The sequence below is a fragment of the Eubalaena glacialis genome, chromosome 17 (genome assembly GCF_028564815.1).
Source record: "Eubalaena glacialis isolate mEubGla1 chromosome 17, mEubGla1.1.hap2.+ XY, whole genome shotgun sequence".
NCBI lineage: Eukaryota > Metazoa > Chordata > Mammalia > Artiodactyla > Balaenidae > Eubalaena > Eubalaena glacialis.
The window spans coordinates 63,438,237-63,460,207 of NC_083732.1; the positions used below are offsets into that span (position 1 = coordinate 63,438,237).

At 32.3% G+C, this 21,971-nt stretch overlaps 1 protein-coding gene across 3 annotated transcripts in view; it reads right to left on the reverse strand.

Moving 5' to 3' along the window:
- CSMD3 (CUB and Sushi multiple domains 3) overlaps positions 1 to 21,971 on the reverse strand; it is a 1,197,799-nt gene that overhangs the window by 296,234 nt on the left and 879,594 nt on the right. For all 3 annotated transcript variants that reach the window (XM_061171997.1, XM_061171996.1, XM_061171995.1), the window contains 2 exons: positions 19,768 to 19,970; positions 758 to 949 (listed from right to left, as the gene is read on the reverse strand). In XM_061171997.1, the coding sequence (XP_061027980.1) occupies positions 758 to 949; positions 19,768 to 19,970 (395 nt within the window). The remainder of the gene's footprint in view (positions 1 to 757; positions 950 to 19,767; positions 19,971 to 21,971) is intronic.

Here is a 21,971-nt window from a genome sequence, read left to right on the forward strand (position 1 = left end):
CTTGGAGATTCAAGAATAGACCATGGATTCAAAAGGCAGAGAGTTGGAAGTATGAACCAAGCGGCTGCAAATCCTTAGATCATCAAAATAAAAACTGATAATTCATTTGGAATACATGGATTGAAGGGAAAGTCAAAGCTTTGAAACTCAAACATAAGTTCTGATAAAATTTTCTTTCTTAGAAGGAATAACCATTATTGAGGCAAGATCAACCTGGCCCATTTTAAATACAGAGTCTGAATCCACTCTTTAAATTTTAAAAGCAGTGAATAACTACATTTGTATAGTAGATAGGGAAGATGAAGATTTTTCAAGAACTTTGATTCTATTATTTCTATTGAATTTTTGAACTTTATTTTATTTATTTTTTTATACAGCAGGTTCTTATTAGTTATCTATTTTATACATATTAGTGTATATATGTCAATCCCAATCTCCCAATTCAACCCACCACCACCATCCACCCTGCCACTTTCCCCCCTTGGTGTCCATACATTTGAAGAACTTTGATTCTTTACTTTTTTTTTTTTTAGAGTGTTAGAACCACTGAGAATCTAATAAAATTATAGACCCTCTCCTCAGGGGAAAAATAACAATGATTTACAATTTTGTGCATTTTTGGAGGATCATAGACCTCTGAAATCTTATACTTCCATATAACCTATTCCAGAATACTGTTCTTAATTAATAACATTGAAACCAGTTTTTAACCGTTGTTTTACACCTGTATAAAATTTTAATTGTTCTAAATTCATACCTATACAAACTGGTGGGCTGGGCTGCCAGAAGTATCGATTTTCTACCTGAATGCAGGTTATTCTTTCCTCTCCTTGAAGCTCATATCCTGGGTCACACTGAAAAACAACAGTGTCCCCAGGTTCTCGTCCATCCCCATTTCGAGTCCCATTCATGGGAACCCCTGGGTCACGACATGCAGTGGCAACAGAACCTATGAAAAGACAGAAACAAACCTTTAGTTTTGATGCTATCCAAAATCACCTTCAAAGTTCCAGATCATATATTTGAGAAGCTTCCACATATCTATGTGCTTTCAGAAAATTAACTTAAAAAATGCTTGGGCCATAATTCCCTGTGCTATACAATATCTCCTTGTTGCTTTTTTAATGGAGTATATAATCTGTAAAAACTATCTATGAATCACTATGCTGTACACTGGAAATTAATATAATATTGTAAATCAACTATACTTCAATTAAAAAATGCTTGGGCTAATTTTTAAATACCTGCACAATAAATACTTTTTAATTGTTTTTCGTAAATAATTTATGTGTTAACTTGCTTCAAGCAGGGACATGGCATTTTAGTAGCTAAATAATAAATTTACTCAAAATCTGTTTTTTGATACTCTGTGAAAGACACTGTGAAGAGGATGAAAAGACAGCTGCAGACTGGAAGAACATATTTGCATGGGCTATATTCCACAAAGGACTTGTATCTGGAATATATAAAGAATTCTTAAAACTCAACTGTGAAAAAAAAAGAAAGAAAAAAATCCAACTAGAAAATGGGCAAAAAACATTTCAATAAAGAGGATACCAGATGGCACATGAAAAAATGTTCAATATTATTAGCCATTAAGGAAATGCAATTTAAAACCACAATGAGATATTACTACATACCTGTCAGATCAGCTAAAATAAAAAATATAGTAACACCAAATGCTGGCAAGATTCTGCAAAAAACTGAATTACTTATCCATTGCTGGTAGAAATGTAAAATGGTACAGCCACTCTGGAAAGAAGATGGCACTTTCTTGCAAAAATTAATACACTAGACTGTTCTCTTCTACCTGTTAACTGTCCTAGAGATACATTTTCTTTCTCAGTTAAATATAATAAACCCCATTAAGAAATTATAAAAAATACAGAGATTATATCCATAAATAGAAAAGCTACAGTGCACATAAATGTGTCCATCTTAAAAATATTCAATCTTCTTTCATTTGAGTTATTTTTGACAGAGTTATTTTTAGTTGTTAATAGAATAACAATCAGACTCATATTGGAGAATATTGAGGGAAGTGAGGCAGGGACTTGGTTCCAATTTCCAATTGGATTTGTTCTGTAATACCTATCAGTGTTCCTTAGCAGAACATCCATCAGGCATTACAGGGTCTGGCAATTATAATCTTTCAATATTGATAGACTTTATTTTTGTAAATGCTTTTGTGATAAACTCAGTCATTAAGCTTTTCTTGAATTGCTCTGGAATGGTTTCTACCAACACTAAAACTGATATATGGATTGGTTTTACAATACAAAACTGGAGCAGGATGTCCTACATACAAGATTTACACTTAGGATGTTTTAATTGGAAAGGAGTGATATAAATGTAAAATGTGCTACAGCTTTCAAGCTGAAAAGTAGAATGATATACAGATTATGAAAAATATTCTTTTGTTTTTGTTTTTGTCATTGTTGTAGAGGCTTCCTATGTGCTGGACTCTGCCAAAAGCTTGAAGCTTAATATGAACATTCTCAAAGTAAAAATGCACATATAACAATGTTACAAAAACACTGAAATGAAAGCAGTTGGTATAACCATGTCTTACCAGAGTTTGAGGGAAAAAAGAGGTTTTCGCCCTATTGTCAGAGTCACTGTGCTTAAAGATTTAAAGTGGAACCTAGTAGCTAAAATATAAAGGCTTCAATATGATAGCTAATATGTAATATGTAAAAATATTCATTTGCCTTTGGGTTTGGTTGACTTGAAGGAAGAGAGGTGGTAAAACTGTACTCTTCCTTTTTCTCTCAACTAATAAATAAATTAGTAGTAAGATTTTAAAACACAATAGAGAATGATGGGGTTTAGTGAAAGACCAAATACCTTTTTTCTTCTTGCAATTATTTGAGTTCTGAAAGCAATTAGTTAAATACACACAGAAAGAATTACTTGCTGTGAATGCTATTGTCTTATTTTCTTTACTTATTCAAAGTTTAATCTCTATACTGGTTATACACTGTGTTTGTGGGTAGACAAAATTACATTAATTTTGGCATCGGTCGTTCTTGTTTTCTGTATTAAATAGAAACTATAGCCATTGAAGAAAATAAATAAACATTTAAAAAGTCATGCTGTATCTCCTTGGAAATTAGGACTGAAATAATCTCACAAAATTAGCATGATTTAAAAACAATTATATAATATTAGAACTTAATAAGTATTAGTCACATATGTAAAAATAGATTAAGAATTTTTATTTGACATTTGTTGTTTAATTTTGTGGAACATACAATTCTCAAGATATATAATTCTTATTTGCATTTTATTACTGTTGTTATATATATATTTTTAAGTAGATGTTTGTTCCTCTCTATTCTCTTCTACTGTGGAATAATATACAGGGTGTTTCTATAGAATGAGGACTTTTTTGCAGTTAAGTATTTTAATTTATCAACTATTTTAAAGATATAAAAATTTAAAAAGTATATATTAGAAAATAATATACCTGCCACCAGTGTATTAAGATAGGTAATTTCTATTTATTATCTCAGTTTTTTAAGTCCAAATTACTTCAAATTTAATTGATGAAATGAATATCTGTATTTGTTCTATTAGGTTTAAGTTTGTCATTTATTCCTGATTTTTCTTAACATAAATATGTAAAGTAAGCATAAATTCCAACAAAGATAAAGGGTCTTAACAAACTTGTTATCTCACCTGCAATGATATCATGAAAGGAGCATTCTAGAAAGTGTATATAATAGGCTTATATGCTATCCTGTCCAAATATATCTTGGATTTAGCTTTCAAAACCTAATGAAATTCACTATAAAAGATGACTTCCCTTCCTTGTCTCCACCCCCCCCCCCCAAAGAAATGGCCAGTTACGTTTTGGTTAGTCTAGAACAGGAAATATCAACTGGTTAGTCTGTTTCACAGCTGATTATTCAGTAAAAATGATAATAGTCACAGGGAAAAGATATATAAATAGAAGAGTATGTGACTAGTTAATATTGTCATTATGTAATATTTATTGGACACTTACTGTCTTTCAAACACTTGTACTATGATCTGTATCTCATTTGATTCACAAGAAGTCTGGGTACTATTAGTATCCATATTTTCCCAATGAGAAGATTGCGGCTAAAAAAAGATAAGAAGCCTGACCAACATCACATAGTTACTTAAAGTGGATGAAATGTCCTATGCAGACATCAGACCATAATCAAGGGACATTTCTTAAGTAAAAGTGATAGAGTGTTTGCAAAATAAAGTGCTGAAAGTGTGAACTATAGTATAAAGCTCAAGTGAAATAATGGCTTCAATTGAAATTTCTAAAATATGTTATTAATCTTTATTGTCATTTTAAAATCAGAAGAGCAGCTACCTACCTGCCTATCATTCTGATTGGAATAGTCCAAAAACCTACATGTTTATAACACTTAGCTTTAAATGTATTAATTTCTTACTTAAAAAAATTGCACAGATATTAACAATACAGTCTTATTCACAGGATTCCACTGGTGTATATTTGGTCAAACTGAAATAAATCTGTGTATCTAAGAAAGAGATGTAGTTGTTCAACGTGAAGGGCAATCAGAATACATACCAATAAAATAATGATGATTACTATTATTGTCTCTACTGAGAGCATACATTGTGCAAAACACTTAACTAGAAGCTAAGCTTATACTCTTAGGCTAAAACACAAATCGTTATGAAGTATTATTATCCCTACTTTAAATGGGTAAAATAAGCCTCCATGATATTAAATGTTTGCTCTTAGCAGAGTTGGAATTTGAATCAAGAAACAGCAGGGCTCTTAGCCATTAGAGTATACTGTCTCAGCACAAACCTATCCCATTACTAGATAAAACAATAAAAAGCCATGCCCTACTAATGGAACTTTGACAGTTGTTTATTAACAAAAGAATTGGGCAAAAAAGTTAGACCTACATCGAAACAGAAAGGCAAGAACAGTTTATAACCCTTCATTACACACAAAAATTTTCTTGCTCCTGATATTTCACCATAAAGGGAAGCAAAAAAGAAAGACTCAAGGTTATTTTGCAGGTATTATTAGAAGTAATAAAAATAAAATTTAACCTGATATATGCCAAATTTAGCCATATATGTGTCAAATGGTATTAAGTAATTGCAGTAACAAGAACATTTCCCCTCCAATTGTTTTTCTCATTCTTGCTCTTCCTGTCCTCTCTTTTTTCTGATTTCTTTCCTTACAGTTCATTAAGAGAGTAGAAGCAATAAGATAGGCGCACCCTCACCAAATCTCTGGCGTCTGCATCCATATTCGCTACTTCCTCTCCTGTAGCAGCGAAGAAGGTGCCCTTTTCTCTATGTAAGGCTAACCCTAGTTCTTGTCCTGCTGGTATTAAAACCTTTCTATTTCTCAAGGACTTCATTCCTGAACATTTTTCATCTCTTCTGAATCACTAGGTTTTCCTTTTGTACTGGGTCATTCTCAAAAACATACAAATGTGGCTTCCAACTTCCATCTTAAATAAACAACCAAAATCCTCATTACATTCCCATTCTCTTCCAACTATTTTTCTTAATTCCCTCCTTTCTTTAGTAGGAAACCTATTAAACATCTGTCCTGAGGGAGATATCTATACAACTGTCTCCAGTTTCATCTGCCATTCATCAGACATATTCACTAAACTGTCCTTCTTAAATCTAGGCTGCCAAATTCAATGATAACTTAGTGCCTTCTTTTTTCAGAAACATCTTAGCAATATTTGTCACAGCACTTTTTTTCTTGGCTTCTCAGTCATCAGACTGCTAGTTCTCTTTCCTGGCTTATTTGCTGCTCTTTTTGGTATCTTTTGCTATCTCTACCTTGTTAACCCAATGACTGAAAGTTGTAGTACCTCAGGGATTAGTTCTTAATGGTTCTGCTCCCATCTTTCTACAATTTCTCCTTGGATAACTTCACCTTATCCTATGGTTTTAAATGCTGTTTTTAGTTTAATGCTTCCCAAATTTATATATTCAGTCTTAATGTCTTTCCGGAGCTTCAGACCATTCTATTCAACTGCCTATTTAACTTCTTGTATATCTAATAGGTCCCTCAGCTTACCATGTCCAAAACACTTGCAAAATTATAAAATCCTTTAATTTTCAAATTTTTGTAAATAAAAATGTAAAAAATATTAAATTTCACCTATGTATAAAAAATTTTCCTATGCTACTGATATCAATAAAATCAAATAAATATTGTTCCATTTGAAAGTAAAAATTTCTCATTGCAAATTTCTTTCTAATTTAATATAATACCCAGATACAAATACTTTTGTTAGAAATAAATTCACCATAGAATGTAAAATCACTGATATAAGAAATAAACTGAACATTAGCAAACATACAAAATCTTGTAATTTTTACTTTATTTTTTATGCAAGTGATTTTATTCTGTATGGTAGCATTTATGTCTAACAAAATGAATTTTTATATCTGGTTATTATAACAAGTCAGAAATAAATTGGTAATGACAAACTTTTCCTTTAAAATTGAACTGTTTTTATTCCACCAAAAACAACTTGTATCCGTAACAGTTTTTTCTTAAAAATTCTCATGACTCAGGGTGTGAAAAAAATAGATATGTAAAAGTAATACCATTTCATAACTACTTATTGTATACAGTAAAAATAATTTTTCAAGATATGTTATTCATATGCTAATTATATATAAATAAGTGTATGTAAATTTAAAAAGTTTATGCTCAAGTTAAGAAAGTTTACATTAGCATTTCTTAGGAATTGTTTTTACAATGCTTTTAATCTTCACCAATAGTCTAAATCCACTGAAAGAGTTAGTGAATTTATTGTTAAGCAACATGGGACCTTATCAAATCAAGCGTTGCTATACCCTAGGATTAAATTGTCCTTATATATAAGAAATTGAAGAGAATCTTTCACAATAGTTAAAAATAGTTCATCAAGGATAAACAACAAGGTCCTATTGTACAGCATAGGGGACTATATTCAATATCCTGTGATAGACTATAATGGAAAAGAATATATAAAAAAAGAATGTCTATATGTGTGTAACGGAGTCACTTTGCTGTACAGCAGAGATTGGCACAACACCATAAATCAACTATACTTCAATGAAAAAAATTAAATAAAATAAAATAGTTCAAGTAATATGTGTGGGGGACTTCCCTGGTGGCGCAGTGGTTAAGAACCCGCCTGCCAATGCAGGAGACACCGGTTTGAGCCCTGGTCCAGGAAGATCCCACATGCCGTGGAGCAACTAAGCCCATGCGCCCCAACTACTGAGCCTGTGCTCTAGAGCCCGAGAGCCACAACTACTCAGCCCACGTGCCATAACTACTGAAGCCCGTGCGCCTAGAACACGTGCTCCGCAACAAGAGAAGCCACCGCAATAAGAAGCCCGTGCACCGCAACGAAGACCCAACACAGCCAAAAATAAATAAATAAATAAATTTATTTTTTTTTAAAGTGTGTGAAATGAACGAATGGATGAATGAATGAACAAAATTACAGCTAGTCATTTCAATGTATGCTTAAGGTTTGTTTATAATTTAGCATTTGTTTGACACTGGGAAACATTTATTCCAAGACTGCAGTAACAACATTTATATTACATTTTAATTTGCTTTAATTAATCTATCTGGATAACCTGAGGCTGTTTTCAGAACAATACTGATAGCACTAAATACTACAGAAAATGACTGAGTTCTCACCATTTTTACAACTCATCAGTACTGTAAATATACTTCTGACTTCTCATTTTATATTTGTTTCATCTAATTGAGAGTGTAATTTAATTGGAAATGCACACCTCACTTAATACATATTTCATAGTCCTAACTAGCACATGTATAAGTTTCGACTATATTATGGATGATAATTCAGAGATAATGTCTGAATTACCATCTTGGTGACCTTGGGCAAATTAACGGTCCAGTTTGCTTATGGCATTGCTCTGTGCAGCAAAGAATAAGTACACTTAAATCACTCATAAGTTCTTGTGTGTCCTTTCCATTCAGAAAGTAGACTCTTTGGTATAAACTTGTTTATCTCAAGAACTTTCAAAAGAGAAAAACCTTAGATTCTATACAGTTGGATAAAATCAAAAGCAGAAGACTTGTACTGTAATCTGTACTGTTGTAAGAAAGGGACATTGACCAGGTTGTATTAGTTCCCTGAATTTTAACTGCTTCATTGGTAAAATTGACATAGTAATAATTTTTTACCTGCCTGATTTAGTATTAGAAAATAATCTTAAAGTTCTATTCTAACAATTACATTGTATAATTCTATGAAAATATAAACTCTGAGATAAATCTTTAAAGATCAGTAGATTTTACTATTCACTGTGTAGTTTGTCTAAGAAGTTGTGGTATATTTTTTTTCAATATGTCAAGAAACTTCAGCAAGGTCACAGTCCAGATTTGGTATTCACAAGGCCTTACACTCTTCTCTTCCAGTTCTATTGTCTTATATATTTGTATTGACTAAGAAATGACACGATATTCTCCACTTCACTATCTATAAGGAAATTAAGCTGGGTAATGGGAATATTTAACCTGGAAGGAAATCCCATCTAGAATCAAATCAATCAGAAAATATGTGAAATGCAGATGGTAACCTAGAGGTGGATTTCACCTTGGAGAATTTTGCTCTTGACTGAGTCCCTGCTTTGTACAAGATCCATCAATTTTACAAAGAATGTTCAACATCATTATTAGGCCTACACTGCCAGCTACTCAGTAACATGGCTATCTTTAGAATTTCATTATGTTTCTAAGGGTACATCTAATGATATGGCAAGTCAGGTTAAAGTAGATAGCAGCATGACAGAGATTTTCCTCCTATCAACTCTGGAGGGAAACAAAGCTGCCAATGCAAAAGAAACCACAAAGCTAGTGTTATAATATATTCCAAGTACTTTATAAAGAAATACCTTTTTAAAATACATATTTACTCACTTATTTCACCAGGTAATTGTTGTGCACCCACTATAAGCCAAGTATGTTTTATATTGGGGATGAACTGTAATAAGAGACAACACCTCCATACCATCATTGATTCTCGTGCTCTAATACATGGACAAAAGTGAAAATAAAATCACTGGTCTAATTTCTTTGAAATCAAAAGGCATGTTAGGTTGAAGACTGTCAAATGTACCTAAACAGGAAACTGATTTTATATCCAAGGATTATAAGGGATTATACAGAAGTCTAATTCAGAATTGAATTCTAATATTTGGAGATCACCAGAATTAATGAGCAAAAAAAGAGTAAAAACATATAAATATTGTTTTACATTAGTCTTGATTGACAGTATATAATACCAGTGTGCTTTTAATTTTACATTATTAAAAAATTTCCTACTCAATCAGTTTCATTTAACATTTACTAAGTACTAAATACCAGGTACAATGCCAAGTTCTGGTGATACAAATATTAATAAGATAAACCTTGCGCTTCAAAGGAACACAGTCTAAGAGGGACAGCAGATGTGTATATGTCTTTAATATAATAAAATGTTTATTAAAATCAGGTGACATTTGTCATTGAAAGTGAAAAATTGTGGGCATGAAATAAAAAGCTAAAAGTAATTTAAATTATGTAATTAAAAATATGTACTGATTTACCAGATTGATGATATTATATTGATGAATTTTTCAAAATAAGTATCCATGCAAAAACTACTAAAAATAATTTCTAAAAAATTAAAATGCCATGTCTGTGCACACAAAAACATCTTTATATGAGTTAATTAAACATTAAAAATAAGATAAGTAAAATGATCATTTGTGGTACAAATGTACATTCTCTCATTGGTTTCCTAGACATATTTAATGTCATTTTACTATTTTTTCTTAAGTATGTGGTTTTCAATATATTCTTATTTTTATTGGTATTGTTAAAGGTATTTTTAATACATTTTAAATCATTGGCATGTTAACAGAGGTCTCTACAGGCCATACTATTTTTAATTGAGAAAGGTTTTTCTTTATAGGTATTGAGGTATCTGGTAGGCTTAGGACTAATTCTTTAAAATAGAGGAAAGTTTCAATTTGATTTTATTTCATACAACAATGTGTAAATATTTCAGCTTAAGTATTTTCACAGATAGTAAATTTTTACTTCTTTTCAGATACCTTTCTTGACAAAAATTTTTATAATATAAAACTCACCAAGTTGTCTTAAATTATGATTTTTTTTGGAATAGTTCACTTGTAAGCTGTATAATTGTATGTTTTCTCAATTTTATTTCATTATAGTATAAAATAAAATAAGAACTTCATCAAAAGATACTCTCTTTTCACAAGTCAAATCATGCTACAGGACAATAATGGTTTCAAATTTTAATTTTATACAGTGTTTTAACTTTTAACTTTCATAAAAATAGCATTTAAATGTCTTCCTAGTTCCAAACTTTGTTTTCAATAATTATAATTCACCAAAATTTTCAAAAGCTGAAGATCTTTAACATGCCAATAACTGAATATTTTGATTAAAGATTTTCATATGATTTTAATATAAATCAACCAAATTTAAAGGTTTTATTTTCAAAAATTTCAAAACCATAGTAGGGCATTTTGGTTGATTATGAAAAAGAGTGCTTCAGAGATGCAAACTTTTCTAAGTCTGAATGACAATGAGTAGCCAAAACAGAAGCTGGTACTGACATACTAAAGTTTATTTATTTTTGAATCAGCATTACTTTGTCATACACACAAAAAATGTAATTCAATTATTTTGCTGTATATAAAAATATTTGTAAATTTTAATGACAGTTTCATTGTGATGGGTAGAATTTGCTTGGTTACAGTTGTGAATTATATGTACACCACAACCAATTCTAAGTATATATCTGTTTCTTAATTTTATAAGAGCTTGGTTTTTGCCATGAAGTTGTGTGTCACCAAAATTTATATTTGTATTATTATTACAAAATAAATAGCCTTATCCTTAACACTATAATTTTAATATGTGATCTTTGTCTCATTTAAAAAATATTTAAAAGATAATTGTTTGCTTAAAGTTTAAAAAATGTATTGTGGTGTTAATATAAATAGAAGTAAGATAAATGGAAACAATAGTCCAAAGGAAAGAAGGGGGAAATGTAAATACACTATCATTCTTACATTATATATGACGGTGTGTAATAGAAGTTAATGGTAGGTTTTGATCAAAGATGTATGCTATTAATATTAGAGCAAGCACACACCCACCTCCAAAATGTTTAGCCAATTAGTTAATAGAGGGGAAGAAAAGGATGGTGGAAATACACAGGTGGGTCCAATAAAAGTAAATAGCAATACGGCAGCCAAACCAAACCATAACAATTACATTATGTGTGAACGGTCTAATGATTTAAAGACTGCAATTCGGGGGAAGGGGAAGTTGGGATGAAATGAGAGAGTAGCACTGACATATATACACTACCAAATGTAAAGTGGATGGCTTGTGGGAAGCTACTGTATAGCACAGGGAGATCAGCTCCATGCTTTCTGACGACCTAGAGGGGTGGGATAGGGAAGGTGGGAGGGAGATGCAAGAGGGAGGGGATATGGGGATATATGTATACATATAGCTGATTCACTTTGTTATACAGCAGAAACTAACACAACATGGTAAAGCAATTATACTCCAATAAAGATGAAAAAAAAAATAAAGACTACAATTAAAAGGCAGAAATCTTCAGACTATAAAAAAACAAGACTCAAGCAAGTACTATCTGAATCATGTGCTGTTTAAAGTAGAAACCTACTTTAAATATAAAGACACTAACAAGTTAAAAGGATGCTAAATGAAATATCGTGCAAACACTAATTATAAGATATTCATATCAGACAATGCAAACTTCAAGACAAGGAAAATTACCAGAGAAAAAGAAAGCTACTTCATTGTAATGAAACAGTCAACTCATTAAGAAGGCATAGCATCTCAAACGTACACACCTAGTAACAGATCTTCATGATACACAAACATGACAGGACATGATAAGATAGAAAGAATAAACAGGCAAATCCACAATTGCTGTTGGGCATTTCAATGCTACTCTTTCATTAGTGGATTAAAAAAAAAAGTAGACAAAATATCAGTAATAATATAGAACACTTCAAACACAATGCTATCAACCAACTGTATCTAATTGGTATTTAATTCACAATAATGGCAAGTGTACATTCTTTTCAAATGCACATGGTTCTTTTAGAAAAATATATGCTGGACCATAAAATAAGTCTAAGTAAATTTAATTATTGAAATGTTAAAATTGTAACTAAATTTATAATATGAGATGTTTCATCTTTATCACAATGAACTTTCAAAGACTATACTCTGCTTCATAAAATGGAGGTAAAAAGTAAAACTTTTGCTGGAATTAAAATATTTGAGGTGATTAATGTTACTGATGTGACGTATAAGATTGGACTCATTTAACTATTTGGGAAGTTCTTCTGGTAAGGAAGCTGGCATGTTAACACTTATCATATATGCAGAAGAGAATTTAGAACATAAAGTGATGAAATTAGTAGAGTTTTCATTTGTTCTAAATGAAAAGTCATGCTTTTTATTTTTTTAATTAATTAATTAATTAATTTTTGGCTGTGTTGTGTATATCCAATATTATATATATAAATGACAGGTAATCGGGGCTTCCCTGGTGGCGCATTGGTTGAGAGTCTGCCTGCCAATGCAGGGGACACGGGTTCGAGCCCTGGTCTGGGAGGATCCCGCGTGCCGCGGAGCAACTGGGCCCATGAGCCACAACTACTGAACCTGCGCGTCTGGAGCCTGTGCTCCACAACAAGAGAGGCCACGATAGTGAGAGGCCCGCGCACCGCGATGAGGAGTGGCCCCCGCTCGCCGCAACTAGAGAAAGCCCTCGCACAGAGACGAAGACCCAACACATGCTTTTTTTTAAACAGATTTATGTCTTCTAGTTTTCACATGGTCAATGACACCACATGATCCCCATGTATGTTAACATACATTGTGTACAAGTTGCATTTTCATCATCGATTTTCTTTTAATTGAGATGTTACTGTTTTGTTTTATTTTTTAACATCTTTATTGGAGTATAATTGCTTTACAATGGTGTGTTAGTTTCTGCTGTATAACAAAGTGAATTAGCTATACATATACATATCTCCCCATATCTCCTCCCTCTTGCGTCTCCCTTCCACCCTCCCTATCCCACCCCTCTAGGTGGTCACAAAGCACCAAGCTGATCTCCCTGTGCTATGTGGCTGCTTCCCACTAGCTATCGGTTTTACGTTTGGTAGTGTATATATGTCCATGCCACTCTCTCACTTTGTCCCAGGTTACCCTTCCCCACCCCCGTGTCCTCAAGTCCATTCTCTAGTAGGTCTGAGTCTTTACTCCCATCCCGCCCCTAGGTTCTTCATGACCTTTTTTTTTTTTTAGATTACATATATATGTGTTAGCATACGGTATTTGTTTTTCGCTTTCTGACTTACTTCACTCTGTATGACAGACTCTTGTTATTGGGTTTTTTGATGATTAGCACATCAAAATTAAAAAAAAATTTTTTTGATGATTAGCAGACATTATGAGCAACTTGTATAAAATCCTTAATATGTAAGTAATAAAAGTCTAAGAAGCATGTAGTTAATCCAAACAGGTATTCCAACAACTTATCATATTAAAATTTGTAGGCAATTTGTTCATAAAATAACAATATCAAGTATCAATATCTTAAAATATTAATATACTGTTAGGTCTAAATCTCATGTTTAATATCATATATACTACATTCTCAATCAAAATATCCCATCTTTCACATGAGGTTAACAAGTTATTAGGAAAAATTGGTCTATTAATACCAATGATATCAGGGTCCCAGGGATAAATCCAAAACCAGGGAGAAATTTTATTTAGGAAATAATTCAACTAAAAAGAACATAGCTATAGTAGATAGGTACTTTAAAATAATCATAATAATAATCAATTTAATACATCAGGTACTTTAAAATGACAAAGATGTTGTTAATGTATTTCATGGCTCCAAATCACCATTTAATTATGTTTCATGTTTTAGAATATAAAATTGCCCCCTCCGTAGCTTAACAGAATGTTAATATAATATACAAGCCAAGGAAGTCTCATTTTATTCTGTATTCTACTAATTTTTGATTGTACAGAAAAATAACCAATCAGTACGTGATTTACCCTCTAAAAATATTTTTACAATTTACCTAAATATGTTTAATTGAAATGGGATCATGTGGAACTCCCCACTTTTTAAAAAATGTGTTTCTGGATGTACTAAAATGCTTTGATTCACAAATCATAATAAACAAAAATTCTTCTAGATCCTTTCCTGCTATCTTTTTGGGTTTAGTTTCAAATTTTGCAAGAATAAGTTTGTCTGACATCCTTGTTGATCTCTGCTGGGTCTTCCTGACAGCCTCCTTCAGCTGAACTTTCTTTTAGAAATCTTGGTGGAATTAAGCTTTCTTAAGAAATGAATATTCAGTATGTACTTTCTATCCCACTGCTGCCATAAATGTCTATTGTAAAATAATAAAACAGTATGATAAAATAAATAATTGTTAATTTATCCTATAAAATAAATAACAAACACTCATGGCAAGAACATTCAGACTATAGCTCTACAGCACATCTGTGCAACCTCTACTTCTGTGCATATTTCAAGAATACATATTTCTCAGTGATTTGGCCAACTCATGGCCTGACAGCTTTAGGTATCTTTCAAGCCACAGAATAGATTATGACATAACTTGCTGTTATACAAAATAGCTGGCAGGGCAACAGTATCAAATAGTTCTCCCAATACCATCTAAGATCAGAATGGGTTAGATGTTAATATCTGAGAACATTTTCATTTTATCTACAAGAGCCCTATATGCTACCCATGAAAGGGAAGTGTAAGTTACCTGGCATCCACAAAAGACTGGGAAATAGAGATGGGTTATCAGTATTTGTCTTTCAAAATTAATCATGTATCATAATTACTCTGAGCACTGGGAATATATCTCACACACTACTAGATGAGATCAAACACAAAGACAATAGCTAATAAATACACCTTGGCTATTTTAACAGAACTATTAATAATGATACTTTGTTGAAAATGGAAAATACAGACCAAATGTCAAACAAGTCAGGATGCCAGGAAAATAGGCATAAACCAGGGCTGTCTTGGGCAAACGAGGATATACAGCCATTCTAATATAATACACACATAGTGCCAGGGCACTGCAGATATGGGAGTGACTAATTCTGCCTAGAAGTTCATTAGTACTTAAAGTATCATTTGACCTGGGCCTTGGAAAATGACTAAGAATTTATGGATTTTTGAATGTGGACATAAGTGTTACAGGAACATGGAAGAAAGTTTGCAAAAGAAGCAGAAATGTGAAAGGTCAATGTCTTTTCAGGACAGTGCAGTTAAATGACTAGATGTATGTAACTGAATAGTGAGAGATGAAGCTGGCAGGTAATTTGGGTGCAAATTGTGGAGGCTTTAAATGTAATTCCACAGTTTTGAACTTATGACTGTGTAGCCATAAAAGAATTTTAAACAGAGGAGTGATGTCTGATTTATATTTTCAAAACATCAGTCAGGTGGAAATGTAGAGAAAAGTCTGGCTGGAGAGACAACGAAGTGACTGGCTAGTCGACTGCTACAGCAGTGCAGGCAGTAATAATGAGGATGGGAACAAATGGAGGGGCACCATGCAGTCCTTTAAGGCCGGGAGACATCAATGCCTCATGACTAAGGAATCCATCTCCTTGAGAATTTTCAACAGTATAATATATGGCCCTTGGTATTTTGTATTATCCAGCAGGGGCATATTCTTAACAGAGATGTCAAAGAGTGAAGAGCACAGAAAACACTCTGTCAAAATCAACTATTCTGTGGGCAAATGACAGCATGATACTTAAAGATGTCCTCCCTGAGGAACTAACTGAAGTGGGATGAGACAAGCAGATTACAAATTTAAGTAGGAGATATATATAGAGGCTGACTGCTGAGGACCAAGGGCAGAACATAGGACAGCATGAGGTAGCCATGTCAGACTTAAGTAGCTGTGATTAAGCAAAAGAGTCTTGCAGAATATAACACCAAGAGGCAAAGCAAAAGACTACAAAGAATGAATAGATCATGAAATAGGAGGCATGAGGCTGCTGATAGTGGCTTGACAGTGATTATGAAGTTGGTATGTGACCTACATTTCAGTTAAATTCACTTTGCACCAAGTTCACTGAAATCCATTTTGTTGGTTGCATTTTGTTGCTTAAGACTGTATTGCTGCTATTTCCTGACTCATTCCTTTTTTAATTTATTATTTGACACTCAGCTCTTTGCTCAAAAAAGGAACAGGCATTGTGGTGGTGATGGTGGGCGGAATGGGAACAGAATGAAAATCTGACAATTAAAATAATGATACAAACCGATTTGGCTACTATTGTTCTAGTTTATGCCTGTTGTCCAGCTTAATTTTCAAGTGTCCCCTTTTACTCTCAAAAGTTATCTTAGATTTGAACAATAAATTACATGATCACCCTAAATAGAATGTTTGCTCTTTATGGACATTTAGAGAGGCAAAGTTTATATAATTAAAAGATCTTCAGAACAATGAAATGATAAACCATGTTTTCACATCTTTATTTGGAAAAAAATTATAGCTAGTGCCTAGAGCATGGGCTAGAATTTGTCTTATAAAGAGAGGTCAGAGGATGTTTTAAAAAGAGATGGTTTTATAAACATTTAAAAATGTTTTATACAGAGGTCAGAAAATATTTTATAAAGAGAGGTCTTGGTGCTGAGTCCGGAAGAATGAGCAAGACTTAAGAAAAAAATTTAAAGTAAAAGAAACTTTAGGGACAGAAAACAGTACAGGGTGTGTGTGTGTGTGTGTGTGTGTGTGTGTTTATGTAACTAAGAAGATTTGCCTAAGTGAAAGGAAAGATGCACTCGAGAAATAGCTGGAGATAAATATGCTTACTATCTGGTCCTTTAATAGACTCTCCTAGAATGAACGAATGAACAAATGAATAAATGAGTAACATGAGATAGATTTATCTTGGGAAAAGGAATTCAGGTAAAACACTCAAGTGGTAAATTTTGACCTGCAAGCCAAATTTGACCCATAGTCATGATTTATTGGACTATAGACCTTAATATTCTCTTTAAGATTAGTTGAGTTGTTTTCTTTGACAATTAGATGACTTTACATAAAACGCTTTATTTCAAGTTCCACTTTAAAATTAGTCTGTCTTCCTATAGGGCAAAATGACTTTAGCCAGAGAGGGCAACTGTCCCTTTTAAATGGGAATGTACACACTCCAGCTTTCCTTTATTCCTTCTCACTGCTTCACTCCTTCTCACTGCTTCACTTGTATAAATCATCTGCTTTTTGGAAGTGTGACCTTAGATGTGGTTCTTGTAAGCATAATCAGAAAGACAAGCTGATTAAATTGTAGAACTTCATTGTAACTAATAACGTATAATTAAAATCTTTGTATTTCCTCTAGAATATTAATAAATAATAAATAAGGATAGCAAAAGAGTAGTAATGACTGCTAAGCATTTACTATGCACCAGGCACAGTGTTAATCTCCTTTCAGACATAGGTGGATTTGAGTCACAGCTGCAGGCATCTGCTAGGGTGTGACCTTGAACAAATTAACTCACTTTCTGAACCTCAGTGTATTGTTTGGTAAATGGGGATGATACAACATATCTCATATGGCTTCTGTGAGGATTAAATAGATCATACAAACTACTTACGGTTCTTGGCACCAAGCAAGACCTTATTCATGAAAAAACTATTTTCACATTTGAAATCTGAACACTTATAAAGCTGTATAGGCATAAGTTACAGAAGATCTCCAACCCAGAGACTAATTTTCATTGATTGATGCTATTCACAATATATTAACTCTCCAGGTAATTTTATTTCAATGAATAGGTTTTTAGTCTCAGATCAGTAGTACACATTTCTATGCATCTTAAAAGAATATTATGGAGGCAGATTTATTAAAACTCTGGTATGATACATATTGTTTCCATAACTTTAATATGCCCTACAAATGCAATAAATATAAAAATGCATTGCTAATTTCACAGACAAATGTGCATTAAAAATTCCAGAAATGCATATAAAGCAGTCTGTTTCTATTAATCAGATGTACTTGGCATTCACAAACAATAGCCTGAAGCACCTTTTCACATGACTGCATTCAGATATTTAATCACAAATAACCATTTAAGTATAAAACCTTACTAATTTAAGGTAAATGAAAGGAGAGCTGTTGGTTGCCAAACTACCATTATAAATAACTGAAATTGAACAGCAATCATAAGCAGTTTGCTGACAAATTGTTCCTAACTTCAAAAAACAGAGAAATGAACAGTAGAAAATAGAAGATATAAATATGAACTATGTTTCATTTATAAGTGTTTCAGAATTACAAGCCATTTATGTTCATTAATTACATAATCATTCTCTTATTTTTCATTCCTTTTTTCTTTGTCTCAAAAGATACACTAAGGGTACAAATTGAAAGATATTGACTCTGCTGATGTACACTTCTCTCACATGAGCTTTATTTGTAACACAAAACAATTCATTTACTTTAGTCGATTATGCCAAACAACTGTCTTCCATGAACAAAAGGTCTGTCAAGTTAATTATATATTTGTATTGACCAGTTGTTAACCTAAAGTGGTATATTTTCAGGCCAGTCATTAAAAAAGTCCTTCATGCTTTTTCTAAAGGGTTCCAATTTTACATTTATTCATATAATGATAATAGTTCACTGGGCACCAACTATTTACTACTCAATACTAAGAACTGTGCACACGTGATCATGTTAAATCCTAATAATCTATTTATGAGATGAGCATTATTATTCCTATGTGAATTAGAAAACTCAGACTCAGGTGATGAGGTGAGGTGTCCAAAGTCAGCAATTAGTAAGAAGACAGGATTTGAATTAAGGCACATTTGAAGAATACTGGTTTGCACTCTTCCCATAGATGATGTTGGAAATCTCAATAAGTTTCAATTAATAGGACTTTTTAAGGCTATACAATTAGAAGATCCCTTAGATATTTTTCTCAAAGAGATAATGTGTGTTGGTAATAAGAGTGAAAAAATAGCAACTAAAATTTTTGAGTTTTCATTTATTTTCTCCAGCCATTAAACCAAAATCCGTTTTACAGTACAGCATATATTTAACCACTAAGCAGTGCCATAAAAAGAAAAAAAAGAAAAAAGGCCATGAACACTAGCAATTATAATGAATGATATTTCATTGTTGTAGGAAATCTATAATTTAATAGTAGATCTAAAATATTTTGTCAAAGCTTCCTGTGAATATATAATTAAGATCTTTAACAGAAGAAAAATAAAATTAGTAAAAATGTAGGGTTGCTTTTCTTTTAATGGCAAATATTCATTTCCTTCCTTATCTCTAAAAATTGTACATTTTAAAATATAATTTTACGGTAAATTCAAATTACAAGCTGTATAATGTAATTATTTCATTTGCTGAATTATTTTAACACCATCTTTACTTTATGGAAAATTCGTTTGACAATTGGAGAGGTCTCAACAATTAATTAATTAAAAGTTAATTGTATTTCTTTTTTCTATGTTTTACCTTAACTCCAGATGAATAAGAAGACTAGAAATAGGAATATTTAAGATCATTAAAATTTTAAAATTAAAGTTTTGAGCAGTAAACAGAACTATTTAAATAGCACTCCTATTTTTTATTGAAGAAATAAAAAAATAACTCACTTGAAAATTGAATTGCAAATCCAGATTTGCTGATATAAAAGTCCGTGTCAAACTGGATGGTTACTATGTTGAGGGTGCTATGGATTCCTTCAGGAATAAGAGAACCACTAATTTCCTTTAAAAGCATATCATTTTCTGGTGGACCATCCCAAACTCGGAGTATATCATGCGATGCTTCCGTATCAAAAGCAAGAAACTGTAGGCTGTGGGAGAACCATATATCTCTGATTATCTTAAACGTGGATTCAGTTTTAAATAAAGAATATAACAAATATTCATCTTGCTTATACTAGATATTCCTTTTATTCTATCAGATAAAAATGAATTATGTAAACTGCATATATAAACTTAATGAATTTTTCTTGAGCAGTATAATTTTTTTTTTAGAATATTAAATGTACTATTACATCACCTCTGCAAATTATGAAAACTTTAGGTATACAGACTATCCCTGACTTATGATGATTCAATTTAGGATTTTTTGGCTCTAAGATGGTACAAAAGAGATACGCATTCAGTAAAATCTGTACTTTGTATTTTGATCTTTTCCCAGTTGTGATATGCTGTATGATACTCTCTCACGATGCTGGGCAGTGGCAGGGAGCTACAGCTCCGTCAGTCACAAGATCACAAAGACAAACCACCAATACATTTACAACCATAATATACCCATAAAACCATTCCGTTTTTCACTTTCACTACAGTATTCAATAAAGTTACATGAGATACTCAACACTTTATTATAAAATAGACTTTGTGTTAGATGATTTACTGTAGACTAATGTAAGTGTTCTGAGCATGTTTAAGGTAGGCTAGGCTAAGCTATTATGTTCAGTAGGTTAGTTATATTATATGCATTTTCAACTTAATGATATTTTCAACTTACGTTGAGTTTATCAGGATGTAACCCGAGGAAGATCTGTACATTCTTTTCAGTGTTCATGACTTTTAACTGTGGCAATGGCAGGTGACACTTAGAGGATCTCATATGTGCCAGGCACTGTGCAAAATGCATTACATCGATTTTCTTCCTTTAATTGTTACAATGACCCAATGAAGCAGGAACAATTTTTATCTCAATTTTACAAATGTAGCAAATGGGGTTGAGATAGATTAAATAAGATTGCCCAAAGGGTGGCAGAGTCATGAATTGAACTCAAGTTATCTAATTCCATAGTATGTGTTATTTCCACTGTTTCAAGTTTTTTGTGTTTTATCAGACTCAAATGAGGTTTATTCCGCAAATGCAAAAATGGTTCACATTCAAAAACCAACGATTACATTTCACCACAGTGACAGATATAAGGAGGAAAACAATCACATGAAGATCTCAATATACACAGAAAAAGTATTTTAAAAATTCAGTATACATTCATAATCATCACACCCAGTAATCTAGGAGTAAAAGGGAACTTCCTTAACGTGAAAGTGTCTACCCCCAAAAAAGTGCACAAAAAAGGAAAAAAAAAGTTTCATGTTAAATCTATTTTGCTTTGTGTCTAATCTAGACAAAATTAGTGTCTGATTTTTTTGCATCTAATGCCAAAAATTAGAAATTCAATTATATCAACATGCTTGACTCTCTCTCTCTCTCCATATATATACACACACACACACACACACACACACACACACACATACCACATTCATGTGTGATATGTGATCTGGGTTGCAATTTAATATCAAATATTTTTCTTTAATTTTTAAAAATCCCAGAATTCTGTTGAATTTAATATTTTCACATTTACCATTCCTAATATTTAAAATAAAACAATACGTGACCTATCTTAAAGAAAAGTAGGCTGAGGTTCGATTCAATTTGTAGCTGCAAATTGCCTTGCAAAAGTAATGTACCAGTTCACACTGCATCCAACAATACATGGAGTACACCTTGCAGCATGTTATTTGAAGGACAATATTTTTTTTCCATAAAACTGCCTTCATCACCCATAAGCCTGTTTGAAAATCCATTTATATAAAGCAGCAATTCTTAATGTCATTGTTTTGTGAGTGATAACACAATAGCTAGCTCATATGTCAAGGGGAATTTGTTCATTTACTAATTCATCCCTAGTCATAACAATAATAGTTAAACTAGAACTGAGAGCAGGTGCGCCTTGGAAACCTGACTGGTGTTAATTTAGGAGACTACGGTTCCGCCATCATCTAAGAGGAAATTATGTGAAGAACTGTGAGCCACCTAA